The 12,912-nt window shown below is 41.5% G+C and overlaps 1 protein-coding gene across 1 annotated transcript; it reads right to left on the bottom strand.

Annotated features, from left to right (window-relative positions):
* Positions 1–10,748: 10,748 nt before the first annotated feature.
* On the bottom strand, positions 10,749–11,655 carry LOC124694452 (expansin-A18-like). The gene is made up of 3 exons (XM_047227436.1): positions 11,529–11,655; positions 11,138–11,456; positions 10,749–11,061 (listed from the first exon to the last, which is right to left on the bottom strand). The coding sequence occupies exons 1-3, from the start codon at positions 11,653–11,655 to the stop codon at positions 10,749–10,751; spliced, it is 759 nt and encodes a 252-aa protein (XP_047083392.1).
* Between the last annotated feature and the right edge of the window lie 1,257 nt (positions 11,656–12,912).

Below are 12,912 nucleotides of genomic sequence, written 5' to 3'. Positions count from 1 at the left end.
ATCCCGGTCGGTCACCCATCCTCACATTACTCCCGCACTAGCACGCTTAACTTTCGAGTTCCATCCCGTTCCATTTCCAAGTGCTTCGCGCGCAAGTATGTGATAGTTGTATCATATCAATTCTATTAACATGTTGGTCGATGTCAAACTTCTTTATCGTTTAAATTCCAAATAATTCTTTTAATAAACAAAAGTAATGATGTAATAATAATGTTAAATAAATAAATAAAATTAATTTAAAATTTTTAAAAATTTTAATATTTTTTTTGGCAAACCTAAAACCTGAAAATTTGAAAATCTTATAATTTTCTAAAAGTAATAGTAATATTTTAGGACTCAAAAAAACTTATAATTATTAATTTTAATTTTTAAAAATAAAAAATATATAAATTTCTAAATTTCTGGAAAAAACTAAAATCTTCCTGCATTCATATTTTCGTTTGGAATTTTGAGAATTCGGATGTAACTTTTTTCCACGATGATTTTGATATATTATACATTTTTCCCGACGTCGTATGCAAAAGTTAATGCGGTTTTACCATTTTTCAAACTTTTTTAGCAAAAAAAGTAAAAATTCGAATTTCTTAATTTCGCCGAATAGTAGGTTGCATAACATATAAGAATCTGAAAACATTTTATTTTTAAAAATTTCTATCATTTTCATTTGTATTTTACAAAGCAAAAAAAGGCGATCCACGGGCGGGGGGGGGGGGTGGTGGAGGTGCGTCGGGGAGCAGAAAAACCTTTAGTACCGGTTCATGTCACGAACCGGTACTAAAGGTCTACCCTTGAGTACCGGTTCGTGTCACGAATCGGTACTAAAAGTTTTTCGACTGACGCTAACCCTTTAGTACCGGTTCGTGTCACGAACCGGTACTAAAGGTCGTTTGGAACCGGTATTAAAGGTGTGGACAGTGCAACCGATACTAATGCACCCTTTAGTACCGGTTCGTAAGGAAACCGGTACTAAAGGCTTAGATGGAAGCCCCTTTTTCTACTAGTGCTCCTCCCCACCGATACTCCTCCCCCACTGACGCGTATCATATTCCAACGCTGGCGGAGACCCCCCTGATGGCGTGTATTTCACACGTTCGTTGGGAACCCCAAGAGGAAGGTATGATGCGCACAGCAGCAAGTTTTCCCTCAGAAAGAAACCAAGGTTTATCGAACCAGGAGGAGCCAAGAAGCACGTTGAAGGTTGATAGCGGCGGGATGTAGTGTGGCGCAACACCGGAGATTCCGGCGCCAACGTGGAACCTGCACAACACAACCAAAGTACTTTGCCCCAACGAAACGAGTGAGGTTGTCAATCTCACTCGGCTTGCTGTAACAAAGGATTAACCGTATTGTGTGGAAGATGATTGTTTGCGAGAGAAAACGGTAAAAACAAGTATTACGAGCAGATTTGTATTTCAGTATTAAAGAATGGACCGGGGTCCACGGTTCACTAGAGGTGTCTCTCCCATAAGATAAAAGCATGTTGGGTGAACAAATTACGGTCGGGCAATTAACAAATAGAGAGGGCATAACAATGCACATACATGGCATGATAAGTATAGTGAGATTTAATTGGGCATTACGACAAAGTACATAGACCGCCATCCAAGCTGCATCTATGCCTAAAAGTCCACCTTCGGGTTATCGTCCGAACCCCCTCCGGTATTAAGTTGCAAAGCAACAGACAATTGCATTAAGTATGGTGCGTAATGTAATCAATAACTACATCCTCGGACATAGCATCAATGTTTTATCCCTAGTGGCAACAACACAACACAACCTTAGAATTTTCTGTCACTGTCCCAGGTGTCAATGCAGGCATGAACCCACTATCGAGCATAAATACTCCCTCTTGGAATTAAGAGCAAAAACTTGGCCAGAGCCTCTACTAATAACGGAGAGCATGCAAGATCATAAACAACACATATGCAATAACTTGATAATTAACATAACATGGTATTCTCTATCCATCGGATCCCGACAAACACAACATAGAGTATTACAGATAGATGATCTTGATCATGTTAGGCAGCTTACAAGATCCAACAATGAAGCACAATGAGGAGAAGACAACCATCTAGCTACTGCTATGGACCCATAGTCCGGGGGTGAACTACTCACTCATCACTCCGGAGGCGACCATGGCGGTGTAGAGTCCTCCGGGAGATGAATCCCCTCTCCGGCAGGGTGCCGGAGGAGATCTCCGAGAATCCCCCGAGATGGGATTGGCGGCGGCGGTGTCTGCGGAAGGTTTTCCGTATCGTGGTTTTTCGCATCGGGGTTTCGCGACGGAGGCTTTAAGTAGGCGGAAGGGCAACGTGGGGGGCCACACGGGGCCCCACACCACAGGTCGGCGCGGCCAAGGGCTGGGCCGCGCCGCCCTATGGTGGCAGCCCCTCGTGGCCCCACTTCGTATCCCTTTCGGTCTTCTGGAAGGTTCGTGCCAAAATAGGACCCTAGGTCTTGATTTCGTCCAATTCCGAGAATATTTCGTTACTAGGATTTCGAAACCAAAAACAGCGAGAACAGACAAGCGGCACTTCGGCATCTTGTTAATAGGTTAGTTCCGGAAAATGCACGAATATGACATAAAGTGTGCATAAAACATGTAGGTATCATCAATAATATGGCATAGAACATAAGAAATTATCGATACGTCGGAGACGTATCAAGCATCCCCAAGCTTAGTTACTGCTCGTCCCGAGCAGGTAAAACGATAACAAAGATAATTTCTGAAGTGACATGCCATCATAACCTTGATCATACTATTTGTAAACATATGTAATGAATGCAGCGATCAAAACAATAGTAATGACATGAGTAAACAAGTGAATCATAAAGCAAAGACTTTTCATGAATAGTACTTCAAGACAAGCATCAATAAGTCTTGCATAAGAGTTAACTCATAATGCAATAAATCAAAGTAAAGGTATTGAAGCAACACAAAGAAAGATTAAGTTTCAGCGGTTGCTTTCAACTTGTAACATGAATATCTCATGGATAATTGTCAACATAGAGTAATATAACAAGTACAATATGCAAGTATGTAGGAATCAATGCACAGTTCACACAAGTGTTTGCTTCTTGAGGTGGAGAGAGATAGGTGAACTGACTCAACATAAAAGTAAAAAGAATGGTCCTTCAAAGAGGAAAGCATCGATTGCTATATTTGTGCTAGAGCTTTTATTTTGAAAACATGAAACAATTTTGTCAACGGTAGTAATAAAGCATATGAGTTATGTAAACTATATCTTACAAGTTGCAAGCCTCATGCATAGTATACTAATAGTGCCCGCACCTTGTCCTAATTAGCTTGGACTACCGGATCTTTGCAATGCACATGTTTTAACCAAGTGTCACAATGGGGTACCTCCATGCCGCTTGTACAAAGGTCTAAGGAGAAAGCTCGCATTTTGGATTTCTCGCTTTTGATTATTCTCAACTTAGACATCCATACCGGGACAACATGGACAACGGATAATGGACTCCTCTTTAATGCATAAGCATGTGGCAACAATTATTATTCTCATATGAGATTGAGGATATATGTCCAAAACTGAAACTTTCACCATGAATCATGGCTTTAGTTAGCGGCCCAATGTTCTTCTCTAACAATACGCATGCTCCAACCATTAAGGTGGTAGATCTCTCTTACTTCAGACAAGACGGACATGCATAGCAACTCACATGATATTCAACAAAGAATAGTTGATGGCGTCCCCCGAAACATGGTTATCGCACAACAAGCAACTTAATAAGAGATAAAGTGCATAAGTACATATTCAATACCACAATAGTTTTTAAGCTATTTGTCCCATGAGCTATATATTGCAAAGGTGAATGATGGAATTTTAAAGGTAGCACTCAAGCAATTTACTTTGGAATGGCGGATAAATACCATGTAGTAGGTAGGTATGGTGGACACAAATGGCATAGTGGTTGGCTCAAGTATTTTGGATGCATGAGAAGTATTCCCTCTCGATACAAGGTTTAGGCTAGCAAGGTTATTTGAAACAAACACAAGGATGAACGGTGCAGCAAAACTCACATAAAAGACATATTGTAAACATTATAAGACTCTACACCGTCTTCCTTGTTGTTCAAAACTCAATACTAGATATTATCTAAACTCTAGAGAAACCAAATATGCAAACCAAATTAGCAAGCTCTAAGTGTTTCTTCATTAATGGGTGCAAAGTATATGATGCAAGAGCTTAAACATGAGCACAACAATTGCCAAGTATCAAATTATCCAAGACATTTTTAGAGTTACTACATGTAGTATTTTCCAATTCCAACCATATAACAATTTAACGAAGAAGAAACTTCGCCATGAATACTATGAGTAGAGCCTAAGGACATACTTGTCCATATGCTACAGCGGAGCGTGTCTCTCTCCCATAAAGTGAATGCTAGGATCCATTTTATTCAAACAAAACAAAAAACAAAAACAAACCGACGCTCCAAGCAAAGTGCATAAGATGTGACGGAATAAAAATATAGTTTCGGGGGAGGAACCTGATAATGTTGTCGATGAAGAAGGGGATGCCTTGGGCATCCCCAAGCTTAGACAGCTTGAGTCTTCTTAGAATATGCAGGGGTGAACCACCGGGGCATCCCCAAGCTTAGAGCTTTCACTCTCCTTGATCATATTGCATCATACTCCTCTCTTGATCCTTGAAAACTTCCTCCACACCAAACTCGAAACAACTCATTAGAGGGTTAGTGCACAATAAAAATTCACATGTTCAGAGGTGACACAATCATTCTTAACACTTCTGGACATTGCATAAAGCTACTGGACATTAATGGATCAAAGAAATTCATCCAACATAGCAAAAAAGGCAATGCGAAATAAAAGGCAGAATCTGTCAAAACAGAACAGTCCGTAAAGATGGATTTTATTAGGCCACCAGACTTGCTCAAATTAAAATGCTCAAATTGAATGAAAGTTGCGTACATATCTGAGGATCATGCACGTAAATGGGCTTAATTTTCTGAGCTACCTACAGGGAGGTAGACTCAGATTCGTGACAGCAAAGAAATCTGGAACTGCGCAGTAATCCAAATCTAGTACTTACTTTACTATCAAAGACTTTACTTGGCACAACAAAACTCAAAACTACGATAAGGAGAGGTTACTACAGTAGTAAAAAACTTCCAAGACTCAAATATAAAACAAAAATACTGTAGTAAAAACATGGGTTGTCTCCCATAAGCGCTTTTCTTTAACGCCTTTCAGCTAGGCGCAGAAAGTGTAAATCAAGTAACATCAAAAGATGAAGCATCAACATCATAATTTGTTCTAATAATAGAATCATAAGGTAACTTCATTATTTTTCTAGGGAAGTGTTCCATACCTTTCTTGAGAGGAAATTGATATTTAATATTACCTTCCTTCATATCAATAGTAGCACCAACGGTTCGAAGAAAAGGTCTTCCCAATATAATGGGGCAAGATGCATTGCATTCAATATCCAAGACAACAAAATCAACGGGGACAAGGTTATTGTTAACCATAATATGAACATTATCAACTCTCCCCAAAGGTTTCTTTTTAGCATTATCGGCGAGATTAACATCCGGATAACGAGTTTTTCAATGGTGGCAAGTCAAGCATATCATAGACTTTCTTAGGCATAACAGAAATACTTGCACCAAGATCACATAAAGCATTACAATCAAAATCTTTGACTCTCATTTTAATGATGGGCTCCCAACCATCCTCTAGCTTTCTAGGAATAGAAGTTTCAAGTTTTAGTTTCTTTTCTCTAGCTTTTATGAGAGCATTTGTAATATGTTTTGTGAAAGCCAAGTTTACAGCGCTAGCATTGGGACTCTTAGCAAGTTTTTGCAAGAACTTTATAACTTCAGAGATGTGGCAATCATCAAAATCTAAATCATTACAATTTAAAGCAATGGGATTATCATCCCCAAGGTTGGAAAAAATTTCAGCAGTTTTATCACAAGCAATTTCAGCAGTTTTAGCAGTTTCAGGTAATTTTGCGCGCTTTGCACTAGGAGTAGAAACATTGCCAACACCAATTATTTTACCATTGATAGTAGGAGGTGAAGCAATATGTGAATCATTAGCATTGCTAGTGGTGGTAATAGTCCAAACTTTAGTTACCTTTTTCTCTTTAGCTAGTTTTTCATTTTCTTCTCTATCCCACCTAGCACGCAGTTCAGCCATTAATCTTATATTCTCATTAATTCTAACTTGGATGGCATTTGCTGTAGTAACAATTTTATTTTCAATATCCCTATTAGGCATAACTTTCGATTTCGAAAGATCAACATCGAAGGCAAGACTATCAACTCTAGAAGCAAGAATATCAATTTTATTGAGCTTTTCCTCAACAGATTTGTTAAAGGCAGTTTGTGTACTAATAAATTCTTTAAGCATAGCTTCAAGTCCAGGGGTGTATTCCTATTATTGTTGTAAGAATTCCCATAAGAATTAGCATAACCGTTACCATTATTATAAGGATATGGCCTATAGTTATTACTAGAATTGTTCAGATAAGCATTGTTGTTGAAATTATTATTTTTAATGAAGTTTACATCAACATGTTCTTCTTGGGAAACCAATGAAGCTAATGGAACATTATTAGGATCAATATTAGTCCTATCATTTGCAAGCATAGACATAATAGCATCAACCTTATCATTCAAGGAGGAGGATTCTTCAACAGAATTTACCTTCTTACCTTGTGGAGCTCTTTCCGTGTGCCATTCAGAGTAATTAATCATCATATTATCAAGAAGCTTTGTAGCCGCCCCCAAGGTGATGGACATAAAGGTACCTCCAGCAGCTGAATCCAATAAATTCCGCGAAGAAAAATTTAGTCCTGCATAGAAGGTTTGGATGATCATCCAAGTAGTCGATCCATGGGTTGGGAAATTTTTAACCAGAGATTTCATTCTTTCCCAAGCTTGAGCAACATGTTCATTATCCAATTGTTTAAAATTCATTATGCTACTCCTCAAAGATATAATTTTAGCAGGGGGATAATATCTACCAATAAAAGCATCCTTGCATTTAGTCCAGGAATCAATACTATTCTTAGGCGAGAGATAGCAACCAATCTTTAGCTCTTCCTCTTAATGAGAAAGAAACAATTTTAATTTTATAATGTCACCATCTACATATTTATACTTTTGCATTTCACACAATTCAATAAAATTATTGAGATGGGCAGCAGCATCATCAGAACTAACACCAGAAAATTGCTCTCTCATGACAAGATTCAGTAAAGCAGGTTTAATTTCAAAGAATTCTGCTGTAGTAGCAGGTGGAGCAATAGGTGTGCATAAGAAATCATTATTATTTGTGCTAGTGAAGTCACACAACTTAGTATTTTCAGGGGTGGCCATTTTAGCAGTAGTAAATAAAACAAACTAGATAAAGTAAATGCAAGTAAACTAATTTTTTTGTGTTTTTAATATAGCAAACAAGACAGTAAATAAAGTAAAGCTAGCAACTAAATTTTTTGTGTTTTGATATAATGCAGCAAACAAAGTAGTAAATAAAATAAAGCAAGACAAAAACAAAGTAAAGAGATTGAGAAGTGGAGACTCCCCTTGCGAGCGTGTCTTGATCTCCCCGGCAACGGCGCCGGAAAATATGCTTGATGGCGTGTATTTCACACGTTCGTTGGGAACCCCAAGAGGAAGGTATGATGCGCACAGCAGCAAGTTTTCCTCGGAAAGAAACCAAGGTTTATCGAACCGGGAGGAGCCAAGAAGCACGTTGAAGGTTGATGGCGGCGGGATGTAGTGCGGCGCAACACCGGAGATTCCGGCGCCAACGTGGAACCTGCACAACACAACCAAAGTACTTTGCCCCAACGAAACGAGTGAGGTTGTCAATCTCACCGGCTTGCTGTAACAAAGGATTAACCGTATTGTGTGGAAGATGATTGTTTGCAGAGAAAACAGTAAAAACAAGTATTGCAGCAGATTTGTATTTCAGTATTAAAGAATGGACCGGGGTCCATAGTTCACTAGAGGTGTCTCTCCCATAAGATAAAAGCATGTTGGGTGAACAAATTACAGTCGGGCAATTAACAAATAGAGAGGGCATAACAATGCACATACATGGCATGATAAGTATAGTGAGATTTAATTGGGCATTACGACAAAGTACATAGACCGCCATCCAAGCTGCATCTATGCCTAAAAAGTCCACCTTCAGGTTATCGTCCGAACCCCCTCCGGTATTAAGTTGCAAAGCAACAGACAATTGCATTAAGTATGGTGCGTAATGTAATCAATAACTACATCCTCGGACATAGCATCAATGGTTTATCCCTAGTGGCAACAGCACAACACAACCTTAGAACTTTCTTCACTTCGTCCAGGTGTCAATGCAGGCATGAACCCACTATCGAGCATAAATACTCCCTCTTGGAGTTAAGAGCAAAATCTTGGCCAGAGCCTCTACTAATAACGGAGAGCATGCAAGATCATAAACAACACATATGCAATAACTTGATAATTAACATAACATGGTATTCTCTATCCATCGGATCCCGACAAACACAACATAGAGTATTACAGATAGATGATCTTGATCATATTAGGCAGCTCACAAGATCCAACAATGAAGCACAATGAGGAGAAGACAACCATCTAGCTACTGCTATGGACCCATAGTCCAGGGGTGAACTACTCACTCATCACTCCGGAGGCGACCATAGCGGTGTAGAGTCCTCCGGGAGATGAATCCCCTCTCCGGCAGGGTGCCGGAGGAGATCTCCAGAATCCCCCGAGATAGGATTTGCGGCGGCGGCGTCTCTGGAAGGTTTTCCGTATCGTGGTTTTTTCGCATCAGGGGTTTCGCGACGGAGGCTTTAAGTAGGCGGAAGGGCAACGTGGGGGGCCACACGGGGGCCCCACACCACAGGTCGGCGCGGCCAAGGGCTGGGCCGCGCCGCCCTATGGTGGCATCCCCTCGTGGCCCCACTTCGTATCCCTTTCGGTCTTCTGGAAGGTTCGTGGCAAAATAGGACCCTGGGTCTTGATTTCGTCCAATTCCGAGAATATTTCGTTACTAGGATTTCCGAAACCAAAAACAGAAGAAAACAGCAACTGGCCCTTCGGCATCTTGTTAATAGGTTAGTTCCAGAAAATGCACGAATATGACATAAAGTGTGCATAAAACATGTAGGTATCATCAATAATATGGCATAGAACATAAGAAATTATCGATACATCGGAGACGTATCACCCCCCACCGGAATCCCCTCCTCCACCACCGCACCTTGTTGCACATCTCCGCCCCTGCAGCTCGCGCCGCCGCGGCCGCTGCAGCTCGCGGACCGCCACATCCCTTGCAACCGCGCACCCCTGGAGTTCCACAGCAGCGCCCTGGAGCTCCTACCACCACGCTCGTGTGTTGGCAGGCCGTGTAGCAAATCGTGGCGGTGTTGGGGGCTGCTGACCAAGGGTAGGACACATGTATGGGGGAGGAGAAGGGGCACCGGGGTGCCATCATCCGGGTCGCCATCCAGGGTTCGACTGTAGAGCTCACCCGAGGGGCCCCGGTGCGCTATCATTCAGGTCACCATCCAGGGCTCGTCCTTCGTCATTTCTAGGGAGCAGCGTTGCTGCAAATAGAGGATTTGTTCATGTTATATTAGTATTTTTGAATGCTCCAAATTTATTTGTGATTTGATAATAATCTTGTTCCTTTCTTTTAATCCTTCCTCAAATGCTAAAAAGTTGCTACAATAGCATAATTTAATTTTCTTGCTATAAACTATGTGCCTTTTTGCTACTACAACATAAAATTATTGCTACGAGGTTAGTAGCAAGCAAGAGTCTCCGGCAAAATCGGGTTTGATACAATTGTTATGTGTTTTTGCTAGTAAAACATAGTTACTGTGATGTCTCCGGCGATGTCCCTACGATAGAAAAAAAACTCCGGCAATGTCTCCGACGAGACCGATTTTCGCTGCAATAGTACAATCATTTTGCTACGATGTCTCCAATGAAGTTTCCAGTGAGTCTCCGGCGAGAAATGTGTGTTTTGTGGGTGATTTTTTTTGCTACCATCAGGTTGGTTTTGCTGCACTGGTACTTTTATGGAAGCAAAAGTGGGATTTTAGGGGTAAATATATTTTGCTACAAATAAATCGTTTTTTACAACTTTGACACATTATGAAAGAAAAAGCAAGATTGAGGTTACCGTGACACGTGTCATGAATCTGGCTAATCCAACTGTTGTCCACCCGGAGATGGGAGATTTGATCCACGGGACGCCAAACACCCCCCTAACTATTAGGGATCCAGCAAAACGCTAAACTTGTGCAGAGTATGTATTCTCTTAGTTGTTGCTAATTTTATCAGACTACCTAATTAAGTACCTAGACAACATTATTATATGACTACAATTCAGAAAAAAATGTGAGTAATATACACCTTCGATGAATGCATTATACTCTCGAGACATGGCAGTTACCCAGATCGTTTGACGATAGAGTCAATCAAGGTACGCGCTTTTAAGAAAATATTTCTCAAATATCGCATATATAGCCGAGTTACCAATTTAGGATGACCCCACGTCTAGAATATAAATTTTGATACAATCAGGTAGATTAGGCTCGACTCGAACGGTCGCTCAGGTCACGGCACAAGGTCGCTCAGGTCACGGCACAAGCGTTACAATAGGATCCAAGTACAACGTGATCACGAACGGTCCTTCTATGTGTGCAATCCTATGTCAAACACCACGGTGGCTTCGTCCCTTAGTAGTCGAACTGCTGCCATGTGGGATAGGTCTGGCCGAATGTCCACCCCGCTGGGATAACGTTCTCGAAGACGATGTTCTGTCCACCAGTAGAGCTGATACTGAAGGAGAGCGCCTGCCCCGCAAGCCCTGACATGCCTTGCCAGATGACGCCCCAGTTCCTAGACATCTGTGTCCATCCGGTGTTGGTACCCTTCACCGATATGCTCTTGATAGACCCGCTCCCGGCCACGTTAGTCACTAGCACCAGCTCGAAGTAGTTGAACCCTAATATGGTGAATCGCAACCCTCCCGTCCTCCAACATTTGACTCTATAAATCCACAGGGAGATCGTTAACCACCATGTCATGTCCTGTCATTGCCATGTAAATGTGACATGATGCTTACTGTTGGTAGACGACGGGGATGATGCCGGCCTCGTAGATTCCGATGTTGAGCCACGCTGGCTGGGACATGTCGAAGTGAGGGCGAGGAGGGTTGCACCACCCGCCGTTGTCATTGGGGAGGTTGTAGTTGGGCGGGCATAAGTTGGTGGCGGTGACGGTGATGGCCTTTCCTGTCTTACACATGGTGGACTTGCTCTGGTCGCAGATGATGAGGTAGCACTGCCCGCAGGAAGCCCCGTCGTTGAACAGCACCGTGCTCAGCGCCGCATTGCTGAGCCCGTACCCCTGGTCGTAAAGGTTGGTGTACCCACAAGCGCCACCTGCACCATGATCATCAGGACATGCATACACAAGGTAGCCATGATCGATGCCTCATCTAGCTTACTACGTACCCATTGTGCCGGAGCCGTCGCTGCCACCGTAGAAGGTAGCGGTGCCCTGGAGCCAGGCCGACCTGACCGCCGGCGCCGCCAAGCATACCACTAACAGCTGTAGGATGAAGCGCTTCCCACCTGCCATCTAGCTTATGCTCCTGATCCAACCCTGTACCGTACGAGAAATCAACAGTCACACAGAGATGATTGATCCTCGTATAGGTGGATTTGGAGATGAGGAATGGTCACGATAATGGTGGTGGTTAAATAGCTCTAGGAAGAGAATGTAGAATCGAGGCCGGACGTACGGGTTATGCATTAACGGGATTCCGATGGTTCTAGAGGAATAATCATGCTGCCGTTCCAACGAACGATCGAATGCATTCACATGGCAGTAACGTCCATAGCTTTGACTTGCGCCTTCCAATTATTTGTTTTGCACTTCCATGTCGTGTCTTAAGTCTTAACTCCCTCTGAAATGATTACGTTAACTAATAAAGCAATTTGAAGTTCTTCCGCGGTCTAAGTACGCGGCTATCCAAACCACTAATTTGGCATTCTTACTTTTATATATTCAACCGTTCAATTATCTTGGTACCTACACTCTGGACCGTTCAGTTTGTAAATGGGCACGCGAAGGCTGTAGCCTGATCCCATCAAAAGAAAATTGGGTACTAAGATGACTTAATTACAATGTTTCAATGTTTACAAGAGGGAGAGTTATCTTTATTCCATCTAAATTTTGGTACAATTATTTTTGTGCCAAAAAAGGAAAATGTCATCCAAATACAACAATATCGGCCCATATGCTTACTTAATGTTAGTTTTAAGGTATTCACAAAAATGGGGATAAATCGAGTAACTTGTCATTGTTGAGATCGAGCGTAGTTCAACCCATGCAAATTACTTTTATGCCAGGTAGACATATTTAAGAGGGTGTGGTGACGCTACACGAGACGATTCATGAACTTCATAGGACGAAAAATGGATAGGGTTTTGTTTACAATCAATTTCAAAAAAGCTTAAGATAAAATAAATTGGTCCTTTTTGCAAAAAGTGTTGCATATGAAAGGTGACGATCCCATGTTGTCTGAATGGATTCAGAGGTTTATAGAAAAAGGGAGCGTGTGGATTAAAGTGCATAATGACATCAGTCAGTAATTTCAAACTCAAAAAGGTCTTCGTCAGGGTACCTTCTAACCAATATCCTCTTCAATATAGTAGTGGATATTTGATATTTTAGAAATTTTAATTGCCACGGCTAAGGAGGATGTCCATGTAAGTGGACTAATGCCACACCTAATGGATGGTGGGTGTTAATCTTGCACTATGAGAATGATTTTATTCTTTTTTGTGGATTATAATCTGGAGACTGCACTTAATATGAAGTTAATTCTCTGTA

The sequence above is a fragment of the Lolium rigidum genome, chromosome 3 (genome assembly GCF_022539505.1).
Source record: "Lolium rigidum isolate FL_2022 chromosome 3, APGP_CSIRO_Lrig_0.1, whole genome shotgun sequence".
In the NCBI taxonomy this organism is placed as follows: Eukaryota; Viridiplantae; Streptophyta; class Magnoliopsida; order Poales; family Poaceae; genus Lolium; species Lolium rigidum.
The sequence above is the reverse complement of the archived record's forward strand: the minus strand, read 5'-3'. Positions and strand labels throughout refer to the sequence as shown.

Bases quoted from the DNA above. Each gene is read 5' to 3' on its own strand.
- LOC124694452 (XM_047227436.1), bottom strand. From the start codon at position 11,655: ATGGCAGGTGGGAAGCGCTTCATCCTACAGCTGTTAGTGGTATGCTTG. The intron at 11,457-11,528 runs GTACGTAGTAAG...ATCATGGTGCAG, and splicing joins CGACGGCTCCGGCACAATGG to GTGGCGCTTGTGGGTACACC. The intron at 11,062-11,137 runs GTAAGCATCATG...GTGGATTTATAG, and splicing joins ATCCCCGTCGTCTACCAACA to AGTCAAATGTTGGAGGACGG.